This window comes from Accipiter gentilis, chromosome 31 (assembly GCF_929443795.1).
Source record: "Accipiter gentilis chromosome 31, bAccGen1.1, whole genome shotgun sequence".
Taxonomy (NCBI): domain Eukaryota; kingdom Metazoa; phylum Chordata; class Aves; order Accipitriformes; family Accipitridae; genus Astur; species Astur gentilis.
Window position 1 is genome coordinate 3,109,680 of NC_064910.1, and position 25,908 is coordinate 3,135,587.

General features: G+C 41.7%; 1 protein-coding gene across 4 annotated transcripts in view; it reads left to right on the forward strand.

Moving 5' to 3' along the window:
• Window positions 1-25,908, forward strand: part of TMEM255B (transmembrane protein 255B) — an 84,310-nt gene that overhangs the window by 19,995 nt on the left and 38,407 nt on the right. For 3 of the 4 annotated variants that reach the window (XM_049834097.1, XM_049834098.1, XM_049834099.1), the window contains 3 exons: window positions 7-149; window positions 4,752-4,814; window positions 22,339-22,428. In XM_049834097.1, coding sequence (XP_049690054.1) covers window positions 7-149; window positions 4,752-4,814; window positions 22,339-22,428 — 296 coding nt within the window. The remainder of the gene's footprint in view (window positions 1-6; window positions 150-4,751; window positions 4,815-22,338; window positions 22,429-25,908) is intronic. The other variant, XM_049834100.1, reaches the window with a different exon arrangement.

Consider the following 25,908-nt stretch of genomic DNA (forward strand, 5'->3'; position numbering starts at 1 on the left):
CTACAGGACAATTTGCAAAAAGGAAGAAGACTTCACTTTGGTTCACAGTCTCTCTGCTGGTAGTGTCTGTTTTTATACTGACCATAGGTCTGGCAGCTACCACAAGAACAGAAAATGTTACCGTGGGAGGCTACTACCCAGGCATCGTTGTGAGTAAAGAAACCTATTTTAGATTATTGGGTACAACCAGAAAAATGATTATCAGCTGGATACAGGAAGCTTTGATTGATTAAAACAACAACAAAAAAAGAAAGTTCAGTCCTGTTGCATTTTACAGGAGACAGATACTCCTTTGTTTTGTTCTAGTTCTAGTGTGTGATAAGGTAGGGGGGTAAACTCTGTTTTTCTGAAGTGCCCCAAAGGGGAGGCTGTTGGGGGCACAAGGGGTTCCTGCACAGCAGTTTGCTGGGCTCAGGGGCCCCTGAGAGAACCTGTGCTTGACTTCCCACTGATCTCTCTTAAATATGGACATGTAAGTGACTGGACAGTAGGCATGGGATAGCTTTAAACGACCTTTTAGAGGTTTACTACTTTGACAGCACAAAGAGCCACTCTGCTCTCATGTCCCTGTGCCAGGAATTCTGCTGGGTCCATTGCAGGGAAAGCCCTGTGGATGGGCGAAGCTTCTCGCTGGAGCCTGCCTAACATCCCCTTGTGCGGTGTTGTTGCTGGTCCTCTTGTATGAGATTCCCCTCCGAGATCCTTAGTCTTGTTTTTGCCTTGGGAACAGACCTCTTAAACACATTCCTGCACTGGGCACAAGGTTCGAGTTGTGTCACCTTTGCCCTGGCGTGCCTCTGTGACCTCTGGGGAAGGGTAGCCTGGCCAGACCCTTGCCGGTTCAACCCCTGTGCCCCTTTCTGGTCTCAGAAGAAGAAGAGATCAGTCATATCCAAAAGCGTGGAAACCCCTGGAGTAAAAAAAGATTTTTAAATACCTGGGCTGAGATTTAAAAAAGAGGAGTATGGGCAGGAAATAGAGGAAAGCCTGTCTGCCTCGTTTGGTTCTCCCCGAACCAGCCAAGAGGAGGCAGAGGGTGCAAGGTGAAGAAAGAAACTCACGTACTTAGAGTTAGGCACCTCTTTAGGTATGGCTCCACCACTACCAAAATGTGTTGTAAGGTACTGTTATTTCTTGTTCTCTATGGAATGAAATGCCCAGGGAAGAGAGAGATGTATCTTTTAATACTGTGCATACATTTTGCATTGCCATTAATAATTTGTGAGTTAGAACTGTTCCTCCTAAGCAAGTCCTCTTACATCTTAGTGTCATGCTGAGAACAGGTCTTTCAGAAAGATAATATGGGGATAATGATCTGTAAGGAGTGGTGTTTTAAAAATAGAACAAAAAGTAGTTCCAGGAATAAAATGTTAAAAGAATGAATTTTCCTTTCTTTAAGCTAAAATAGGTACATTAATACTGGTAAAGGTCTCTTCTTCTTCCATAATTTGAGTTAAAATCTTTTAGAAGACCATATTATCTGCATTTATTCCCTAGAAAGAAGTTTCATTTTTAAACTGTTGTCTTTAATAAGTGTAATAAGTAACAAACCCATGTGCACGAAACAGGTTATTTCAGCATTTAGTTTCTTTTAGGAATAACACAATGTCTATTCACTCAGCTGAAAAATATGATCTACTAAAATATTTTCTTTTAAATCTTGGAGTCATTAATAACCAGATAGAATAGCTAGACTTTATCAGAACACTTTGAAAACAAAACCTTTATTAATAATTTTCCCCCTCAAAAGATTGTTGGAGCTAAATAATGCTAATAAAATTCAGAATTCTTTTTGTGTACGTGTGATGATGGATTACTGAAGTAACTGAGAAGAAAGAGTGATGGGTAATTGTCAGTGTAAACTTCATTAGTACACTAAATAGCCCAAACATTTAGCAAGAGTTAAAGGTGCTACACAAACCTTGCATGATATCTTGCCAAAAGCCTAGTCAGAGGTGTATGACAGCATTGCCGTGTTCCTGCCCCATTGCCATTGCCAGGGGTTATTGTCTCCAGGGCAGCGTTGGCAGATGGACCATGGGGTGGCCTCTCCTCCGCCTCTGTGCAAAGTCAGCCACCTCTTTCAGAATGAGCTGAATAACCCTCAAAAGGTGCTTCTCTTCTCCGCTGACAGTAGAGGGAGCTTAGAAAACCAACATAGCACTGATCCCAAACTTTTAGATACCTAAAGGTAGGAGAGGGAAGTCAACGCTACATATTTAACTGTTGGACTCGAAGAAAAGAAAGATTATGAAGACAGACAGTGTTAATTACAATTAAAAATAAGGTCTAGTTCTCATAGAATTCAGCCGTAAAATATTAACTTCAGAGCTGGTAGGTGAGATCTAAATCTCCACTGACCTTAGGTAAGGCATTTTGGTCTTAAAAGCCATGCAGAATTAGACCCTACCTTGCAAACACCTACAAATGTGAATAAGACTATCCACTTGCATAGATTTACTTGCTTCTAGAAGCATTTGCAGAGCAGGTCTTCAGGGCTAGATCCATGATATATTTTGTGCTTCTGCTTGGTTCCCACTGGCTTCAAGAGAATTTCTCTGCATATGTGGTCACTTGTCATTCATTTTGGAAAAAGCTTTTTTCTAAATACATCTTTATAGTGCTAGGTATCATCTGGATTTATGCATCCAAAGTAATTGAACATAAAATATTTCTGTGTGTAGAAGAGTTAGTATAGTGTTCCCCTTTGCAAGCTGTCTGCATTTAGTAGATTACTGCTTTATCATTGGTTTGGGTTTAGGGCTGTCTTTGTGGAATGGGCTGCAAAGCCAGAATTGGAGCTTCTTCAGCATCGCTTCCTTATAAATATTGTTTATACTTAAATATTTAATGTCACTTCTCTATGACTACTGCTTGTATTATTTTCATTTGCTATTTTTATAATCTTTCAACCAGGAGTCTACAGGGTCCAATTGTCCCCGTCACCATACTGACCTGGACTCCCAGAGTTCCTAACCCAAACAGCCTATTGTCTAAACAGACAAAAAAAGCTGCGCATATGGCCCTAAACCAATCTCCGCAATGCCATGGCTTACATCGTGATCTCTATCTTTGGTTCTGCTCCTTCTGATTTAATTGCTATTGTTCATGTTTTCTCCTTTTTTCTTCACATGGATAATATTACTCCGCTCTGTGTCCCCTGCATCAGCCATAAATGGGGCTTTATAGATTGTTCCCATTGGGATGAAAAATGGGGCTTGGAACCAGTTGTCATTTTGATGCAGTTATCTTAATTTACAAAGTTGCTGTCCCCTGAACAGAGTGTCCTTGCTCACAGTTCCAAGTCTCTCTCCTATTCGGCTGTCAGCATGGATGCACTTGCACGCTCTTTCTTTTTCAAAGACTCTGCTTTTAGTCCTTGTGCCTCCCTTTCACATAAATCTTCCCAAAGCACTCTACAGCAAATCTCCTTTCCCTGCATTTGCTTTCCTGAGAGGGAGTGACAGATTCCTGTTGTGATACTGAGTGAGTAAAGTGCTTGCAGGAGATTTGCTTTCTGCTGTGAGCAGTTGTGCATAACAGCAAGGAGTTCACGGGCATTGCTCAAGCCCTTGACTGGGACGCGTAGTCCTTAAAAACTTAACTTGTGCTTGGAGGAGAGGATTCAGAGACCTTGTTCCAGAAAGGGGCTTGGATTCCTTAGCAGAAATGTCACGCCCCATCCATAGGGTGGGTTGGCTGGGAGGTGAGGGGGGGACTGGGGCTGTGCCTGGGCAGGGTCAGCCCTAGTGAAAAGGGGAGCAAGGAGCGTGGAAATGATGGGGGATTGAGACTGAGGTGCCCACAGGGCAGCATGTGGCCAGGTGAGGCAAGGAGGGAGCTGACACCTGCGCTCCAGCTTCAGCTGCTTCTGAGACTGTGACCAGCTACGTCTCAGCTGCGTGGCACCAAGGAGACCCTTTTCTCCAAGCCCATGTGAACCCAGTGGGAGTCCTGATGCCAGGAAGGGCTGATGAAAGGCTGATCTCACCTGTTGCCACTTACCTTGTGTTAACCACAAATCCAAGGAGTTTCTACCTCTCCAAACCTTCATGGGCCCATTGTAAGGAGGGGGCTTTTCCTGCCAGCCTGGTGTTGAAGCAGCACTGGTAGGAACAGTAAGGCCAGCTTACTCCAGTGTTCCTTTCTTCCCTCTCCCCTGGGGCTGTTGGTGCTGCAGCTGTCCCATGTTGAAACTAACTGTACTGGTCCTTCTGGCATTTTAGCAAGGACTTTTTCTGGGATGTGTGGTAGTGTTCAGTCATTAAAATCAAACAAACCCAACCCTAAGGGTTTGAACTTTAGTTGCTTGCCTGGCAGCAACACATCCATTTTTTTGAGGAAAACTTTTTGTCTGTCATTGCCTAAAGCTTTGCAATTTTCCAAAATAATGATGTATGGGCTAAATTTAAGTGTTCTTTTTCTCCTACTTTGCTTAATTTTCACTTTACAGTGTGTAAAACTGTACATGACTGTGGTAACAGTAGCCAAGTTATAGAAGCATATGTCTGTACAGGCTTCTCCTTACTACGTGACAACTTGTGCTCTGAAATATCGAAGAGCTGCAGTTCTGGTCATTCCTCTTTACATTATATAATTTATGTCCAGCAGTAATTTCCACCCTTTCCCCCGACCCACCCCAGTTAGCCCGTCTGTATGATACATCAGCTCAGATATCACTGTAATGCATTGGTATGTTGACCAAATAAGCTGACCTCATGCATTTCTGTTGGTTTTGTTCTTTGCCTTAGCTTGGCTTTGGATCTTTCCTAGGGATTGTTGGCATCCACCTGGTAGAGAACAGAAGACAAATGGTAAGTATCAGCCCTTTATATTTTCAATTTTTTCACTTCAGAATGTCTTAAAACCACGAAAAGCAGGGATTTCCAGTTGACTTAAAACTGCTGCGTCTCCCTCAAAGTGTTAGTCATTAGTTTCACCATTTCTGAGAAGTTTCAGAGAAGCATGAATTGGGCAGTGAATCCTTCTGTACAGGGGAAGGAATGGTTTGACTTCTGACAGAAGCACCCTGCTTTTTTAACTGCTTTTTTATACTTTTTTTTACTGAATTACTTTTCTGCTGGTTTAGTGAGTTGAATCAACCCAGGGCAGGATCAGGTGAGTGCCAGAGCTTGGCCAGGACCATGTAGCTAGGAAAAGGATGGGGAGAGAGACAAAATGCATGGTTTGTGCCAGTTTGGACAGCAATGAGCCACACGATCAGCTCAACTGGAACAGGTGATCGCATCTTGTGCTAGAAGTTTAAGTCAGGAATACTTTCTTGAAACTGTATGCATTAAAAAGAAGAAAAAACCCCAGAGTTCTTGGTATCAAGATTCCCTGGCTAGGTCAGACAGGATCTGACGACACTGCATGGTTTGGTTTTAGATTTAGCTTGGCTTTGCAAACCCCTTGCTTTTATTTTTGTGAGGAAGTCATAGAAAGTCCTTGGGGCATCTGGGTAAAGGAAGGTGTGCAGGACTGGATTTGTGGAAAGTCTTACACTTTCCTGGCTCTCAGCAAAAATAGCAGTGTCCTGGTTGAATAACAGCATGTCCAATGTGCACTTTACAGTAGACTGATTATAGCCAAGCATCATGAAATACAATTCATTTCATAATGCAGAGCCTTCACTGGTATAAATCAAGAGCGGTGTTAAGCTCAGAGGAGGAAATGGTGGATTTGCCTTGCTTTTTACTTACAAGTAGTCTGTCGTGATTTCCTGTTTTCTTCTTCGTAAATGCAGTCTTGTTCTCACTATTTGTAGGCAAACTTCTTTCATAGTATCACTTTTTTTGCATTGCTTTTAAGTTTCAGTGATGTATTTGCAAGTATTCCCCTGCTTTTAACTTCTGTTTCTAGCTGGGTTTCCCACAGGAATGAATTTATAAAGCCATGATGTTTGTCTGTGTCTTTCTCTGTTTCCCATTCCATTTTTTGAACATGTTGACCAATTTCAGGTGAATTCAGCAGGGAGGTAGAGACTTCAAAGGTGTGCAATTCCTTCAAGTTTCATGAAAGTTCACAGGTGGGTAGAGGAGGGAATTAGGAATTCGTTCCCCCATGGTGGTAAAGGCTGCAATGTCAGCTCACCTCTTATTAAACACTAGAGAATCCAAATGGGACATGACCTGTTGAGGCAAAAATCTGCAGCAGGCCAGGCCTCATTAGTTTTGCTACTAACAAAACAGCTTATTTGTTTTTAAGAACTATTGCCCCTGATTTCTACATCAGAGACCAGGATGAACAGCAGGTTTCAAGTTGCAGACACGGTGGTGGGCAGATGAAAATAGCTTTGTCTTCCACAGCATTCAGGCTACTTTACTAACAAGCATAACATTTTGGGGTTGTTTTATCTTTCCATTTTCCTCTAATCTGCCTCTTAGTTTTCTATTGCTTCTGTCCTTAGCAGAAAGTAAAATGGCTGAAAAAGATGTAAGGTGGGTAAGCAGCAGTTAAACCATGTAATACTCAACGTGTTGTGTCATTTACACAAGGACTGTGGAGAAATAAGTGTCCAGTATGTTTGGTATTAGTGCCTGTTTGCATTTCCCAGCATGGAACAAGGAAAACTACTTTCTGCTAATAATACTTCGTGATGATCTAGCTGTTGGAAGACTGGGTTTCTGGGGAACAGACCAAGAAAATAACTAGAAATTTAATTATGCTTCTTGCCTTGAGTACCATCCACAGCAGGCTAAGCCTCATAACACTGTCTTTGATAAGGCCAAGCTGCTTGTTTTCAAACATTATGGAAATGAGATTGAAAGGGTTTATGTCATACTACAACTGACGGCAGTAATTATTCCTTGGGATGTAACCGAGTATATTTGATTGAAAGGGTTTAGGGCAGCTTTAACAAATTTGCAGCCATCAATAAGATTATAAAGACTTATATAAGCACAGAAATGTCATATTCCTGTAACTAAAAATTCTATGCATTGCAGCAGGACAAAAGGGGTTGGGAAGGAAAAGAAATTGCTTCTATTTTAACTGGACTTCCTTTGAGCAGTTACTGCAGTGTAATTTGAGTTTAACCCAGTATAGCTCTGACAATTGTCTGGCCCCTGTAATGACTCAGTACTTCGTTTTTGTTTTTTTTTTTAAATTAAGAAAGAATGTAGATTCAATTACACTAGAAAAAAAATCTATTTTAAATTGACCTTTCCTCTGTAAATCTATTTCTCTTTTTGTCTTGAAGTTCTGTTTCCTTGTGACCTATCCTCTGTAAGCCCAGATTTATTCCTGGTTGATGAAATGCTAAGTGCAATACGAAATACGTAATGATTAGCAGAACTAGTACAGCAAAATCCCATCACTCAATAAATGTGAGTGTGGGGTTTGGGAAAGACAAAAGCACAGTTAGGCAGAGTGGACAATGGTTTGTTCTTAAAACACAACATTAATAATCTTGCACCTCTTTGACCTCGTTCTTGGCATCCCAGGGCCCACAGTGGGAGTTCAATGTGCTGACCAAGGTATAACCCTTAATTCAAAGGAACTGCTGCTTGCAGAAGCAAGCTTTGCCTCATTGACTAGCATGATTTCCCTTCAGCTCTCAGCATTCGTGCTTGGCTCTGCTATGCAGAACTTGGCACCAGCAGAACAAAATTTCCCTTTGACGCAAGATTTGCACTGATTTGGGATGTTTCTAACTGGCAAACAGCAGAAATGGAAGAATAATGTGTTGCTGTCCCTTTTTGCCTCTCTTGCCCCCTGCAAAGCAGGTCATGGATCGAAGAACAGAGTATAGCTGTAAGTTGTTTTGTTCTGAAGGTACATTTAGTCCAGCCAGATGGGTGGAAAGTGTGATACTGCTTGAATCAAATGGGTTTGATAGTAGGACATGAAGTGTCCTTGCTTGTTTGCTTGCTTTCAAACTCGTCTCATTACAGTACAAAGTATTTCCAATTAGAAAACAAGATGCTGAAATCGCACACAGAGGTGGGGAAGGCAGGGTGCGCGGGGGGTTCATGGCAGCAGAGCTGAGCTGAGAGCAGTAAGTAGTGGTGAGGGAATGCTGTAAGAGGTTTTGCTTCAGATAAATGTGGAGGTGGCATGAGCTAGCACCCAGAACGAAGCGTTCTCTAAATGTGTAATGTCGATAAGACCCCATATATGTAGTTTTAGCTAACCTGATGGATAAACCAAGCACTGGCTCACAGTTTCCGCTCACACGTCTTTCCAATGCCAGTCTCATCAAGCCGTCCTGTTCACAAGGCTGAAAATGAGCATGCTGAAACTGTTGCGCCTACAAGAGCGATTGGGAGATGCAACTGGGAGATGCAAGGGCATCAAAATAACTGTCAGGGTTTTGCACATTTGCAATATCACAATGTTGCATGCAAGAGCCCTCGGTAGGGTTGTGGGAGTCACCTTGACAGCAGCGCAGCTATGGCAGAGAGTGGCGAAGGCAAAAGCGGGGTGGGAGGTGGTACAGGAGCATAAAGGACATGGAGAGGACGTGGAGGGGTCAGAGAAGCAGGAGCGAGCCCTCGGGAGGTGTGAGTTGGTGCAAACCTCGGCACTGCTCACAATGAAGACCATTGTCTGCAGCAGGTCTGAGACCCGAATTCATCCTCTGCTGAGTCTTGCTTGTTTTTTTCTCATGCTAACACACAGTTAATTTTCTTGCTGACATGTCTAGGACATACTCAGATATAAATCTAAAGCTCAGCTGGCTCAATCTGGTCCTTGACTTGTTCAGAGAGAGGGTTGTAGTGATTTTAGCTGAGGAGACATTGCTTCTGACAAAAGCAGAATTTGAAAACATGAGGGTGGTTAAAACATGGAGCTCTGCACACAAACAGAAGAGGCAAAGCTATTTCTTCAGACTTCACAAGGAATGCTAAGTTTAGGTGCCTTAATATGGTTGCTTCCCAATCTCTGTCAACAATAGATTTCAAATTAAGTGCTGAAAAGCAACTATAGCAAAGTTGGAGAAACAAAGCAATAATTGATAGAGATCCCTGACAATGCATGTGTTCCTGTGCTGCATTGAGATGTATGTGAGGTAGTATTTCAATATTATCTCTGATTATTTTCTTGCCACTAGACTTTGCATCTGTTTCAGAAGAAAAGCTTTTTTAAAGGAGTAACTTGTGTAAGCCAGTTTTCAGAAGAGCCAAACCTCTTTCACTTTTCAAAAGTTATATATCTTGTAAATAGATTATGTCCATCAGAAAATGCCCACTGGACATTTTGTGTAAAGGTGTGGTTATTAATATATACACCAAAAAAAGGTACTCATACATATACCTACTCTGCTCTTTTCAAACATGTTGTGCTTCATCTACTTTTTCATGCAAATGGAACATCCTGGAAGAAACTGGCTTTAGTGCAGATTTTGATCAAAGATGCTAATTGCTGATAGATTGCATATTGCATATTAAGCTAACTAAAGCAGCTTGTTTACATAAAGAGAAAAACCATTGAAATTCTGTAGATCTCCTGAGACTGTCTTTGATGTTCCTGCACAAATAAATGGAAGAAGTCTTTACTGTAGTGCAGGGGAAATGCAGATAATGTAAAGGCAATCTTTGTCATTACCAAGGTATTATTTCTCCTGTATACTCAAGCTTCTGAGAAAGTCAACAGCACTTCTTTTTTTTTAGCAATTATTTTTTGTCTTGTTTGTATTTCACATAGTTCAGAGAAAAACAATTAATGCTGATGTACAAATGATAATAATACAACAAATTAGCAATCATCCTTGTCTTGTTTAGCACCTTTAAAACAATTAAAACTGAAAAGACCTACTGCTATCTTTTCAGTCATAAAGGCACACTAGATTTTGTGGTGTGATCTAACTGCACATTTCAGAAACAGACGAGATTTATATGAAGATAATCAGTATAGGTTGACACTGACCCTTGCATGAGCTTGAGCATGGCTCTTCTTTAGGTTTCTGCATTCCTTTCCAAATATAACAGTATCTTATTAGCTGGCAAGATCAAGCGGCTTATTCTTTGACAGCATCTTCCTGCTCTCTTACACCTAGCTCTTAGACCTCTGTAAGGAGGTGCCCTTTAGAGGCATCTTGTTCTCTCCTTAGGTTCTGGAAGGAGCCTTGAAGGGTGATTTAGCCTAGACTCTGGAGTTTTAGATAGCTAAAGTGTGGTAAGAAGAATCCCGTGTTAAGTGACAATTATATTTCTCTTCTATAATATTGAGGAGATTACAAAAGATATCATACCATAACTCCGCCCGGTTTTGAGTTTAGAGCAGAGCAGCCTATGTATAGACTGTCCAGTCTCCTTTTGTGCTATAAACATGGTGCAGTCTTGGGTATTACCTGCCTTATTTGGCAGGAATCAGCTTTGTGACCCCTTTTAAATCCTTTTTGGGAAGGATTTTGAATGTGGTCCATCCATGGTAGGTCTGGGAAATCTGTGTTATTCCTTGTAATGCAGCAGAATATTCAGCAAAGTCATGGATAGAAGTGAGATGGATAACAGGAGATGTTTTGAAGGCTCAGTTACTCCAGCTGAAGAGGAGGTGGACAGGTATATGTCTGTGGGTATGAAAGGACCATCCAAAGTGAAGGCAAGTGAAATTAAAAGAAGGAAGTTTTATGGTCAATAAAAATGTAAATAGTTGAAAAGTTGTTTATAATTCATTTTACTTAGTATAGTATTATGAGAGACATTTTGCTGTTATTAGTATTATATATTCCATGAATGAAGGACTGAGCAAAATATTCTGGAATTTTTTTGATGCAGTTCTTTGACCTTGTGCATTTTAAGTGAGGATCTCCCATTTATAATAAATATCCACTGACACAGAGAGGTCTTCCTTTCTTCTCTTCCCTCCTTTCCTCCTTCCTCTATCTTGCTGACTCCTTCTCTTCCTTGCCTCAAGGAAAAGTAGTTTCCACTGGATTAGTGAGTTAAAAGGTTCATAGCCAAGTGAGCATCAGACATAGCAAAAGTAACTGGTGGGCCTGAATCGCTGAGAGTAGAGAGGAGTCTGTGGGAGGAGGGAACAAAACTTGTCCCTTTTGCTAGGAATAAAGTGTTAATATCAATTCGCTATGCCATGAAACCATCGTCTAAGTGCTGTCAGTGAGTTAAATGCCTGAAGTTAGTATAAATTTCCCCACAGTGTCTTGAGAATTTTGAAGTTCAGGGACTCAAAGACAAAAATAGATGCTCTCACTGTGTGAATTACCAAAGGAAGTGTGGGGGATGTTTCAGCTCTTCTCTGCCTAGTTCCTTATGGATCAGCATTTCATGTCACCTATCTGCAGGTGTATGCTTTCAGATTTTACCAGTGCAGATTCATCAGCTATTCATGCAAATATTTATTTATATGTAAATATTATAATACATAAATGTACTATGATATTATAACCATAGAATATATAACATGTAATATGTTTTTACAGATATATATATACGTATTTACAGCTGATGTGTGCTGGCAAATACCTGGCATAATGACAAAAAAGCCTATGCCGCTGACACTATGTCTTTATTTGCAAAGTGCTTGTAGCACTCTTTATAGATGCATCTTCCAGGATGGTTTAGCTAGTAAAGCTGTAATGGGAAGCACAGTCAGGTCTGTAGTATTCTTCCTTTTCCATCATCAGGGCTGTGTCTGTCTAGCCTACCTAGGGAGATGCCCCCAAGTATTTCTAGCTGCAGCCTAGCACAGTAGTTCTTTCCCTCTCATACAACCCTCTGCTGGTCTGTTTGTTGAACCAGTCCCAGGTCTTACCCATCGCAGGTTCCCCAGCTTGTGACCCAACACAGCATTAGCTCAGTCTCAGATAAGAAACTACCATGTTTTCACTGTTATCATTGGTAGAAAGAAATGGAAAATTTATTACAAAGGGAAAAATTTAGGAAAGAGAGCCTTCAGCTCCTATTTGGAGAGCTTTCTTGGCAACCAGAATGGCTTCAGTTTGCTTCTGGAAGCTGAAATTCTATAGAAACAGAAGGGAGATACATACATACATACATATGTATGAAAATATGCATGCACCAGCACAGCTTATTTTTGACACTCCAGTCTTTAAAGGCTGGCACTGTTCTTTTGAATCAGAGACTCAAGCTGCCAATTCAATTTAAGTCCTCCATCTTATTAAGTGGAAGTCTTTGGGGATCTGGTTCCTTTAAGATCTGTGCTTGGAAACAGCACACAGAATTAAGTACATAACAGGACACTTTTTAACAGCCAATTTGTTTTCTTTTGCTGTTTATGTAATGAAAGCATTAGTGTCACACAGCTGAAAACAAAAGTAAACTTTATGATCCATGAAATGTGTTTGTGGAACAATAAAGAAATCGATTACTCTCCCTAGCAAGCAGGAGCAGGGCATAAAAAGTCTCGGTAAGGAATCTGGGATAAGCGTTCCTGTGTGCATGGTGGGGAAGGTGAGGTGGGGTGTGCCCTATGAAAAGGACAGGCAGTTTCTGATCCTCTTGTAGAAGAATGAAATAAAATTAAACAGATGAGTATCCCTCTTGGCCAGATACAATCTTCCAGATTCTGCAGGTAGAACTTCACTACATGAAACCTTGTAATTTAATTGTAATGCATTTCTGATAAAGAGCATGTGTGTCTTGAGAAACCAATGCAGTCACTGTACCGTGAAAGAGGATTTGTGAAGGCAGTAACAGACTTTGGTGTAAAAAAAGTTTCTGCTGCTAAAACAGTGCCAGCTGTAGTAGTCTTGATCTATGTCAATTCCACCATTTTTTACCAGGAAGCATAAACTTTTATGACACATGGTATGCAGTTTATTTCTGGTTTATTGTTCTCATACTGCTCTGAAGAGCTACCTCTGTTTAAGTGGTGAAATGAGCTTGTTCCATTTTAATCAATAAAAGAGCATCCATGAAAGGAAGTATGTGATGGGTTACTATAATTTCAGCACTGCTGATCAGTGAATCTAAATTTGTTTCACTTTTGTCCCCTTTTAATGCTGTATTTAGTTTTTGCTTCTTGACTGTATTTGATATCCTTAACTCTGTAATCGTTTTTAACCATTCTCAGATAAGTCCTTTTGTTGATGTTTACAAGGGGGAATTCTTACCACTTTGAAATGCCTACTGGACTAAAGCTTGCCTAGGCTGGTTCCGAAACCATTAGTATGTCTCCAGCTGTGGAATCCAGCTGATTTTTTTTTTTTTTCTGTGTAACATCACTCCGTCTTCATCAAATCCCAAGCATCCTTCTTTCCTTTCACATTACTCCCCTCCCTCCCTTGCAAGTCCCAGGCAAATGATGAAGGAGAGTTCTGAAGTAGAGAAGAGAAAGCACAAATTAGAGCAGCCAACATCAAGAGAATGAAAGAAGTATTGACAAGAGTTGGTTTTGGCAGCACAGATACTTCCTTATCTAGGCTCCCTCTATAGCCAGTGGAAAAAAAGACAAATACCATCAGAAGGTAATTCATCCCATTCTACAGTAGGTGTAGAAGGTATTTGGAAGTGTCTGGCGCTCTGTTGACTACAGACGAGCACAGATAACCACCTGAGACAAATACATATATTTTAAGTAGCTGGAGTTATGTATGATGAAATCTACCCCTTAGGAGAATTTTCTTAGCAGCTTCACCACATACAGAACACCACAATCTAGCAGCCTGGATAAGAACTACTGCTTCACTTTGGATGGAGCACCGCAGCATTCCCGTTTCAGAAACACATACTGAGGCTTCACACCATGTACTTTTACAGAGCGGAGCCTAGCTGGTTCCCGAATACAGACCCATCTGCTTTGTGAAGGCGTGCTGTTCCTGGTTTTGGTATCCCCCAGTCTAAACTTATATCTGCACAAATTAATCAAGTTGTGAGGATATAATACCAAATGCTCCAATAATTTTGGTCTGAAAAGTCATCTGGAATCAGTTAATGTGATTTGCCATAGAATACGGCAACGCAGCCCCCATGAAATAAAAACTAAAGACTATACAGATGTAAAATGAATGAAAATGAATGAAAAAGTACATTGCCAAAAGACAGCTCTTGAAACGAAGCAGTACTTTAGTGGTGCCAGGAGGAAGGGGTTTGATCATATAGTCTGCGCTCTATTTAATGGGCTGAAAGAAAAGTAGAGGAGCTATTTAAACAAATCTCTTTACAAGCAGCTAAAACATGGGTGGAGCAGAGCATAGTATTGCACCTGCTCCAACTAGAGAGGGTCAGTCATTAGGGTCGTTGTATCAGCTCGGACTAGGGAGAAAACACAGCAGTGCTCTTTGAACGAGCTGAGTGAAGCTGAGATGCGCTGCTGCTAGAAGGAAATTGGTCACGGTGGTAATGGTTACTGGGATATGAACAGGGGTCCTCAGATGCTGTGGGAGCTTGAAAGAGCACCAACAATAAAACTAACCCTGCCCCAGGAAATTTAAAAAATTGACTTTTTTAGGTTGCCTTCTGTTTCTTGTCTTGGAACATGTGAACCAAGGACAGTTCAGTCCTTCTCCCAACGTTGTTTTAGTAACATCTGCTGGACTCCAGTGGCTGGAACTCTAAGACTTTCCCAGACTACCAAGAGACCTGCTGGTGCATCATCAGTGGTGATGTTTTTAACTGAGTCAAGACAAGTGTTTACTCATCAGTGAATGAATTATCTTGAATTTAATATGTATTCATTTACACATATATCAAATTTGTTCCCTGATTGCAGTGTAATGGTGACTCCAGTTTTGAAGTCTAAGTGCACAGAAACTGCTTGATACAGAAGATTGGTCATTCCAGTAAAGATTTGCTTGTAAAACAATTTGAAATAATTTCCTGGCTGTTTTAAGTCTGGTATTGTAGCTGATATTAGATCATGAGAGAAGAAGGAATATATCAATCAGGTAACCCTTCTCAATAACTTTGTTTCATGTTTCGTAATGCCTATTGATTTAATTCCCACCACTCTTTCATTGCTTAAAGATAAAAATACAGGAAAATTCATCTTTATTTCACATAGCATCTTTCACAGAAACTGTATCTTCAAATGCTTTAGCAGGTTAGAAGAGAAGACAAGATAAATTACAGGAAGAGTATTGCAAAGTGGATTGGTATAAATTAAGGATTAATGCTCCAGAGAGCGTTTCTAGAGGGTGAAATCAACTGAGAGCCCTAGACTAGGCAACTATCAGAGTTAACATACAAGGTTTTTATTTGGACAATACAATGTTAATGCAAAATATTTCCTTGCCACTTTAGTAGGTAACTGGAGTTGCAAAAGAGATGAGCTGCTGTACTCACCACATGTGAGAACGGCACAGCCGCTGCTGGCTGGCAGGGAGCGGGGAGGGAGGATGGGAGAGGTGCTCCATGCGTGGATGGCTGGGGAAGCCTTGGGAGGAGCTTAACGACAAGGGTACTAAGGGGCAGTTTTGAACCATGGGCTTTCATGCCCTAAAAAGAACTGGCAAGTAAAGATGGCTGTGTGAGCCACCTCCTTTCGTGGGAGCCAGCACACAACCCTGGGCATGTGTCGATGTGATCGGATGCTGATTTCCTCCATTTCCATAACTGTCGCAGCAAGTGGTGCAAGTAAAGTTGCCAATAACTCAAGAAGTCTGTTTATCTGACCAGTAAAGAAGCAGTCCCTGTCCTAAAGATCTCCATGTGTGCCTGGAGGAGCTGGTGTAAGCAGACTCAGAACCTGTGCTCCCTTTCTTGTCTTAGCTGTGCTGCGTAAGCCCTCTTGGGCTGGGGGAGGGCTGGGACCATTAAGTCACCCTGTTGCACATTTCCTCTCCATGGGCACTTCTGTGGTCCCTTGCCCTTGTGAGCAGCCTAATGATGGATTACCTGCAAAAGGTGAGCATCAACATCACTGTAAGAGAAAAAGAGAAAGCAATATGCATTAACTATGCCTACATATGATATAAATTAACTGTGAGTATCTAAGGTGTAACAAAAGATATTGTGAATTCTGCCTTTCACCATTCTGCCCTTCAGGATGTGGGGCAAGAAAAAAGAGAAAATTTCTGAATGAAAATCCCATCTTTATTTTGAAAGTGGATTTTGATCTTCTTTTTTCTCCTTGGCATAATAAGTGATACCTCTCCTGTGGTTCCTGTGTTCTTTCCCAACCTTTGTTTATCTAATTAATTCTGCCTTTTTATGCATCTGAGGTTGCTTAAATTTCTCATGGGACCTCTCCCCTGCCTCTGTTACACCAACTGGCCTTTTCATGTTGCTATTTTTCCTAATTATCCCTGACACGATACTGGAAAACATCAGACTTCTTCACAGGCAGTAAAGAAAAGTCTCCTTGACCGCAAACAGCAAAATAACCCCAGTCCTTATCATTTATTCATTATGTCTAAAACCTAGCTTTTACTTTGATAATCCCTAGGAGTGCAAATTACATGAAATAGGTGAGCTAACCTAATAATTGCTGCCAGCACTTCTACCTCCATCCCTTCTTTCTCAGCCACGTGGTCTCACCCTCTCATTTGCAATGGGTCTAGTGCTTGTCTCTCCTTACAGTGACCTGATTTAACTTGGTTGGGGGAACAAATAGTTTTCTGCCTAGTGAGTGAATTGCACTGGCTAGCTGTGTATTTGGGCAAGCCCAAGAGCTGGTGTGCAGGGACGCATGGCTTTGGGAGAGAGAGCAGGAGAGAGGGCTGGATGGCAGGGAACCAGCCTAAGGAGAGGAGAGCAAGACACCGGTTCAGACGGCAGCGAGCAGCTACGTAGGCTCAGCTCAGTGCCCTGAGGTGCTATTAACAACAGCGAGAGGGAAGAAAATCTGAATCAAAGATCTGTGTTGTTGCTGATAATATGCAACAATGTATGACTGGACTTGCTGAATTCAACAGCGATGACACTGCAGAAAGGCTGCAGGTTTCTAACTTGGTCACTGGATCTAAACACAAGAGTTCATCTAAACATCTGACAGCATGATGTGTGCAGTGTCTCTGTCTGAAGGCCTTCCTGGTAATAGAGATATCTGCTGTGGGCATTTGGCTCTGTTATGAGGTGTATTACAGTCTGAAGGAAGTGTTTATGCATGGGATCCCAGCCCCAGTCCTTGTCTTCCTGAGCTGTACCAAAACTGCTGCTCTTAAAACGAAGTGACATTTTGTGTTTATTTTTCTTCCCTCCTTCATCTGGAAGCCAGTCTAGGAAATAGTTCTTCAGGCATAGGTTGGACAGCCATAAAAGTCTTTCATCATTATGAATTTGTGCCATTGTAACTAGTGCTATGACTGGAATTGGCATTAATGAATAACGAATATGACATAATCCTATCTCCTGTGGTGTGACAACCCTCCAGCAGAGCCTCAATTACAGCAGTGCTATTACTGAAGAACCAACCTTTGGAAAGAATAAACTGGCAGGCCATAAATTGTGAAGCACATTACCTGGCGTAGTGAGAAACCTCCTAATTAGCCCAGCTGTGAAAACCAATGTAGTAGGAGCCTTGCCTGAGCTTAATTTTGATCACAGCAGCAAAACTTCTATCCCAAGGGCAGGGGAAAATAGTGGCCATTGTGGGAGAAGAAGGAGCCACACAGGAGAGGACTTTGCAAATTAGAGAAAATGAACTCACAATTAAAAGTACTTTTATACTGTCCCGCCTCACAAGACAGACAGCGTTTAGTTGATAGCAGCATCTGAAATGCAATGCAATGAGTTTAATTGTCTTAGTTTTGCGGGCTATTGATGTACAGCCCTGCTAAGGTACCATGGTAACAGATGCAGCTCCTGGCTGAGATTGCGCCTGGGGTGGAAAGTCATTCTCTGTTTCGGATTTGTGATACAGTTTTTGTAAAATTCTGCTTTTATGTCTTCAACCTCAGTGTACTGAAAAAGTGCAGCAGATTTATTTAAGCCTGTATTAAGTTCTGAGCTTGCAGACATAGGGAAATCAAACCAGTAAAAAGGCCCACAGAATTAAACTGCGTTTTGGGCAGCCTACAACAAACTGTCCCATGCATTTCTTTTCCAAAAATGTTTGCTTGAATCTGTGTGGGGATAAAAAGGGCTTTACAGACCTGTGGCAAAACATTTACATGGCCTTTTGCAAAGCCTTCACTTTCGCAGAGCAAAAGGTATTGGATGACAGTGTTTCTCAATTTACATTGATGAGGGTAATTGTGATTCTTCCTCTGCCTGGAAAAAAATCCCAGAGAGACTTGATGAACAGCACAACGCCTGGAGACATTGGAGACTGTGCAACGCAAAAGTAGCCATTTAGCAGGAGCAAAGTGAGCTTGTTAGATATAATGTAACTTCCATCTGATACCAAGGTGATTGCAAAACCAAAAATCCATGCATTTTCCAAAGTCTCCAATCTACTTGGTCTAAATGGAGGGAACGAGGCATCTCACATAGTGTGCCTGCATCAGACTCCCTGCGGGGTCTGGTCTGTGGCCAGCTCTTATCTCCAAAACCACCCCTGGGAATCGTTGTGGGAGGCTGTTGGTTGCCAAGTACCCGTGCCCGCTGCATTTCTGACAGCTGAACAGCGTCCGTGGCCATGGGACATCCCTGGACTCTGTTGCCTTCCTTAGGCTCGCTTGCATGGGAGGGTGACTCAGTGCAGCCAGTGGTGCTGCATGCCTGCTGAAGGACAAGGGGTTCTTTAAGACAGGTGAATTCTGCAATAAAATGCATGTCTTTACTGAAAGAAGGCAGCATGTAAGAATTTAGAAGCCCAGCCTTTCACCAGTTTTGCATTTTTGAGTGTTTTCATATTTCTGTGACATGACTGAAGATAGATAACAGCTCTTCAGTTAATCCTATGGGCAAAAGTCCCTCATTGCAAGTGCTCTTTTGCTCTCCCTTTTGCTAAAACACCTCTGTTGAACAACTGGCTTTCGGGTTTGATTGTTAGGCCCACATGGTACAGTTTTCAATGTTTAGTAACTGGCTTCATGGTTCCCTTGTAAATAACCAGATTATTGTATTTTGTACCAGAACCAGGAGTAAATGTGTTCTGATAATAACTGCTGTAGAGAAGCCTGGCTGCACAGCAATGGGACAGCAAGAGCAAAACTGTTTCTTGAACAATTGTTAAAATATATTGTTATAAATAATGAATAGTTTTCCTGACAAAACATACTGCTATTAAAAATGGAGATGAGATGATGTGATGGATCAGTATTTATTTTTTTTTAAAGTGCTGTTTCTTTTACCTGTCAACAAGAATTCTCTAAGTTTAAATGAACTGCACTGCTTTTCTTTCTTGACAGTGCTAGGCTTGTGAACTCACAACTCCAGCAATCACCTACCACTCAAGAAAATTAGCTTTTGAATTTACAACAGCTCTTCATTTGGCTGTCTTGGCTGCAATTTTTAGAAGTAAATAATTTTATACTTTGTTTGTGTGTTTCTCACATTCTCAAGAAGCAATGGGAGGTTTGAGAGAGCATATAAATCTGTATTTTTATATTAAGGATTTTTTGTGTTGTTCTTCTATTATTACATCTTTTATCATTCGAACACATATATAAGGCAATTTAAGTCATAAGAACCTCTGAGTGTCACATTCTTCCACTTCAGCATTGTAATAAATACTACTTCAGTCAAGAAATTGTCCTCTTAATTTCAAAGGGACTACTGACTGAAGTAGTTGCTAGTACGCATGGATAAGAACAGCAGACTCTGGCTGACAGCCTTTGACTTGCACGCAACTCCTTGAATGTGTAGATGATCACTAACATGACTGAGGAGTGCAAAGCCAACTCCGTAGCTCCTGTCTATACTACAATTTACTGTGCACCTTTATATGTGGTCTTTTATAGCTATATGGTGAAACTGAAAGGGCAGCATACTCATTAGGTGATTTAAACTATCTCCATGAGTGGAAAACGTTGGTTTGGGGATTGTAGATCATCGATAAGTTGCTCATGTGTGAAATGAAAAGCCACCTTGAGGTCAGCTTCCAGTAAATTCATACTGAGCTCAGGCAATGTGGAAACACCTGGCTAAGCCCACTAATTATTTGATTGACTACTATGACTTGAAAAACAAGATAGAGGTATTGGACAATAATGACTTAATCTGAACTTTTAAACACTGCTGCTTTTTCAGATAAAGAGATCAGGGTCTGTAGCAAACGCAGCTGCCACAGGGCAGCACAGCCCACTGGTCTGCAGTGATAGTAGCTCTCTGCAAGGAGCACACAGCTGCCTTGATCTGATGAGTTGCATGCCAAGATCTTTAGACAACCAGATTCCTGAGACGTGACCCGCCATACTGGAGAGCCAAGGGATAGGGAGGTTCAAGGGTGATGCAGCCAACAGTGCTTTCTTAGGGTTTCTGCCTCCTTAAGGTGGGATGGAGCTGGCTGCAGGGGGAATGGAGCAGGTTCCCAAGAGCAGCCAGTACCATCAGCCTCAGCCGCTTCTGCGTGCCCCTTTCCTCCCCGCGCCGAGGATTCTCTCACCTCTGATTCCATGATTTAAAAGCCATGAGCTGATGAGAGATTAAAAGAGTGGATCAGAAAGCGTTTAAAAGCTGTGATTCTTCTGCTTTTAAGTTGTACTTTTTGCTGGTTCACTGAGAGCTCTTATTTCCAAGTGTTTGATATTGCTTTGACCTGTGTGTCCAATGCTATGGGCTCATATGGCTGTAATTTCTTACTTGTCCTATATAAATTTTTTTGAGGATGTCACCAATGCTGTCTCCCCTGTTGACACTCTTGACATTGTACTGTTCTTAGCCAAACATAAGCTAAAGAGTCCATTTTTCAAATGGGTTTGTGATGCCTTACAAATTTTACACATGCAAAACCAGTATTTAGATAACGCAGATACGGATTTTGTATAGGCAAAAGGGATATATGAACTCTATGGATGTAATTTTGGTAATCTATACCTGGGCATTTCTGAAATACATGTTGTGAAGGAACAATTAATGACTAGTAAATAACAAAGAGGTCCCAAATTCTTAATTGAAACCCTGGTCCATGTGCTCTATCAATTAAGGACGCTGTTCTGTCAGTTTTCAAGGGAATTTTTTAATCTGTTGCAGTTATTAGCTATAACTTAATACTGTTGTAAATTAAAATTAACCTATCACATAGGATGTTTCGAAGGGTTCCTCTTGTGTCTTTGCATGAGAAATGCCAGAGATGTGAGAGATGTACATTAAATTATATTAAAAATGTAGCCAGAGAGCGCACGTTAGGTTCACCTTATGTCCTGCAGGTACCCACTCATCCAAACTCAAGGTGCAGAGTCCTCAAAGTCACAAACCCCTCTAATCTGAGAGAGGAACGAGTGACATCATCTCTCCCTCATCTGATGGCATTGGGGCTAATGAACCCAAGGGGAGCACCTTGCCAGGCATACACAGGGTCTCTCTTTCAGGACTCACTTCATCCCACCTTGCTCACAGCACTGCATCCTTCAGAGATGCCCTCAAAACAAGCCAGGGTCATCTCAAGAGCGCGTGCTAACAGCACAATGACTGCTCTTTGATGGAGAAGCATACCAGCGCTTGGCCTTTCTGAGTCCTGTTGCTCTCTTCAGAGTGAATTGGGCAGTAAGCTTGCCACATCTGGGGTTGTGCTAGCCCTGCAGTTGCTGCCAGAGCTACAGCTGTAGTTGTCCTCGGAGATCAAGTGAGGATGCCCAACGTGCACAGCCTTTTCCCCCCAAGTCCTCTGTATCACCACCACTTGTGCTAGAGCAGTGCTCTAGTGTTGTGCCATCTGCAGTCCTGTTGATAAAGAATTAATGACGCCTAATGAATGAGGCAGCTTGGGAGGTAGAATGAGGTCTGAAGCTACGGCTGGTAGGCTACAGCTGTCTGTGCTGCAGCTGGGACATGTACTGAGCTCTGCTGTGCTCTGCTGTGCCCACTCTGAGACTGAGGGGCAGGGGCCAAGGCAGCACACCCCAGCCCTTCCAGAGGTACCAGTCCTACACGTCTCTGATTTTGTTGTGACATAAGTTATCATAAGCTATTTGGGATGATAAAAGCTTTCTGAGAGTTCACGGTCTAGTTATTAACTTACTACAATGTCTTCATCTGTATGTGTGAACTACTACCACTGTAGTAAAGCTCTAGAGATTGATGCGAGCCAACAGGAACGTGTCTTTTTGCCATGCTCCCTGTGGGCACCACTGCTGTTCCATTAAATGAGTTGATTTAGAAGAAATCACCATTGAATTTAATAAGTCTTGAAGCTGACCTAATTTTCTCTAGAAAGATTTCAGCTTTTCTAGTAGACTTGATGGTATGTCAACTCAGCATCAAGAAATTCTGCCTTTTTTCTATTGCCTGACTGGCATCCTGCCACACTGAGCTAAAGTAAATTACAGCAGGGGGAACTGTCGTTTAAGAATACTAGACAAATCAGTGTAATTGTTTTACTTAAAGAATTATATTGAAAACATTACTCAATCTGTTTTTCTCTTCTCAGTTAGTAGCCTCCATTGTGTTTATCAGCTTTGGCGTGGTAGCAGCGTTCTGTTGTGCAATAGTTGATGGAGTGTTTGCAGCACGACACATAGTAAGTACAGTGATTTTCTGTCATCTTTCATTTTTGGTTACTTATGTCATTTCTAGCAGGAAAGCATTTTCTTTTGTTTTATGTATAGCAGTATGTTAGTTTTTTTGATAGTTCTTCTTGTTGGAGAAATGTCTTTTGGCAAAAATCGACAGGAAAGCCCATCATGCCAATACCCAGAGATGGTGCCAACTGCTTATTCATCTCTCAGGGAATTCCAAATACAGAGGTGATGTAAAATGATGTAATGACAGGTGTGCTAAAATGCATACCTGCTTAGGAAAGGGGAGCCACTCCAGCCACCACCAGCATTTGTTTCCTTTTGCACAAAGGCTTTGTGGGCACAGTAAGGATTTGGAACGCACCAAACGGTGATGAGCACCAGAAGTCCCCATGCAATCTTTAGAGGGAAGTGGATTGCAACAGCACAGAGGGAGTGTTTTCTTGGAGCAAAGACAGCGGAGGAAGTAGCAGGTTTTGGTTAGAGGTAGTGTGAAGGGGGAACCAGCTGAGTGACAAACAATCCAAAATTCACTACCTGCCTGCCATCAAGAGGTATGTGGGTCATTTAACCAGAGTGACTAGTATTTCCAATGTGTCTTCAAAACCCATTCCTCCTTCTTCTCCCCAGCCCATTGCCTTCTCTGCTTCAAAAGGACATTTATAGTCATTCACAGTACTGCTGTTGCAGTAGCGTTACTAGTAGTTCATTACTGTCTATGAGTGCCTAGGAGTCTTTGTCATGACCTTCTTGTATGAGCACTAGACAAACTTAGAACAATGTTTTTTTATTTTGGCTCACTGAGTTCAACTTAAAATATTAAACTAAAAGGTTTGATAGAGGAACAAGAAAGACTGGGTTGTGGGGTCATTTGAATGCGCCAGTTTACATGTTAGATATGTGTTGTTTGCTGCTCTGTCTATTGAGATAGAATACCTAAAAATCAATCTAAACCCAACCTTTTAATTGAGCTTTGATTTCCAAAAGCATCAGGAAAGAATTAGCTATATGTTTTGATAGACGCTAGAACGCAGATATAGTGTGCTACATAATACAGCAAGTATGATGGTCTATGACCCCCTCACTGCTATGAAATATCATGAGCCTGTTCATCTTTCTGCTTATGTTTGTTGAGGGGCAGCAGAACACCACTGGCATCAATATAAGTCTACTTAATTTTCTGTTAGCAAATGCATCAGAATAATTAGGCTTTGGATCACTTGGAGCATAAAGCTGTAAACTGATTTCTTTTTTGCTGTTATTAAAGAGGACTCTAAACCAAATGTGGGCTTCAGAACCTCACATGCATTGCACAAGGAAGAAGACATTTATTGGTATAAAAAACTGAGCTGTGCAATGTGAGCATGAATAAACTCTCTGGATTGTAATCATGTTCTGTGCTATACCGACCCTGCATTGTGCTGAAGTGGCCTGCTTTTACTTTGATTTGCCCTGCTGTTCCTCTGGATGACACCTGGTATAACTTCTTCTCTTATTAGCATAAGCCCAGGGAGCCTTTCCATGGGAGCTGCTTAAAAGAGGAGGGGAGCACATTCCTATTTAGGTTTCCTGCTCCTGAAAATTTGGAGGTTGTGCCCCAGAAGACCACTGCCACTTATTCCAATATGGGATCAATCTCCTAATTTCCCAGGAACGAGACTTATTTTTGTCCTGCTTTGTTGTGATCACTAGGAAGTGTTCAGATGGCACTTGTACACTTTTACACCTTAGAACTGCAATGCAACCATGCGGCCACAGCCCCCACTGCTGAGGTTAGACACAGATTCGCCTTCTCTGAGGCGAGTTACTGTGTCAGAGGACAGTCTGTGTGCTCAATCATCTCAAACACAGAGATAGGCATCGCCCCTGTTATCTTTCCAGGCGTTTCCTTTGTCAGTTTGCACTCTTCTGGCTTTACTTTAAGTTCCTTTCACATTTGTTACTTAGCTATTTTAGAAGCGACACTGCTTCCTATCTAAATCAAACAACAATATCATATTAGAATATTATTATACCCTTATATCTGAAGAAACAGCATCTCATACGTAATACCTACAGTTTATATTTGCCTCCTCTATTGTAGCGTAAATAGCTGCGTGGCATTGCTTGCTGTCATGGCATGCCCTTGATGTGTTGTTACAGACTAAAAGATTCCCTTCCAATTCAAGATATTCTATGATTCTGTGATTCAGTTCATTGCAGTGCTCTGCGGGGAGAAAGCGGCCCAGCGAGTTGTCATAGGAGAGCACCAAGGCACAAAGTCATTGCACTCACTCAAGAAGAAAGCATCTTACAATCTTGGGGGCAGTTCTGTATCTGGTTAAGTCAGTGACTTGGTATGACTGCATCGTCTGTGGAGAGCTGGAGACTGGAAGGGGCTGTCCACCATCCAGCCATCCCTCAGAGTGCTGGCATGAACCTGCTTCAGTCATGGCATGACATGCTTCATGGAAATCTGTTTCCAGCTGTTTACGTTTGGGCCAAGTTTTGTTTATCATATCTGTCTCATCTGGTCTCCTTCACATATTACAGAACAACGAAATACTTAGTAGTACCGTTTGTTGGAAAACTTAATTTGCATGTCAACATGGTCACACTCGCTTCATCTTATTCTCCTCCTCTGTCTAATAAGGAGCTTAATAGGATCAGGTGGAGTAAAGGTGTACATCACCTAATTTCTCTGACTGACACACCTGGGAAATCTGTAGGGGTGGTAGGGTAAGTACACTCCCAATTTGCTTTACAGGAACAGTGGGGTCTTATCAAGAGAAGGTGTGCTGTGCAGATTACAGTGTCATTGCCACTGCATTACATCCCCTTTGCATCACCACTAATTTCCTTCAGGGAGAGCAGTAACACCACGTTCAGTCCCTTCCCCACAGGCCAGTACCAGCCATTTTCAGACCTGTGTTGTGCTGTTGCTACTTCGGGCACTGCCTTTGGGGGATAACTGCTGGAGAATTGGAGTAAACTGCCCTCTGTTCAGGGAAAGGACAAACTCAGGCCATGTCAGAGCAGGTGCCCAGGTCTACACTAAAGCCATAAAGTTTTTGTGAGGAGGAGTTGGGCAGCGTTCACATTTCTGTCTCCAATATCGGGGTGCTGATACCAAGACTCCAGGTCCCTTTTCTCCTGGAAGGAGAAGTAGTGGCTGAAGCCAGGCAGGCTTCAGACCAACAACAAATACAACATCCTTCACATCAATTTGGAATAAGAAATGTCTCCTGTTTTTCATTTTATTTTTAACTTCATTTGACTTGGGAGGGATGTGGAAAGGACAAATCACATTATTATAGATTTTTCTTAGCGTGTGCCTGCTGTGGAATGGAGCCTATTACTGTTGTGCATTTTCTCCTGCTCTTGTAAAACTGTGGATAGAATAATAAATACTTTCTCTGTTTTATTTTCTTCCTAAAAGAAGGCATAAAATGGACAAGAATTCTTCCAGGAAAGGGATGTATTTCAGAAAAGAGATATTTAAA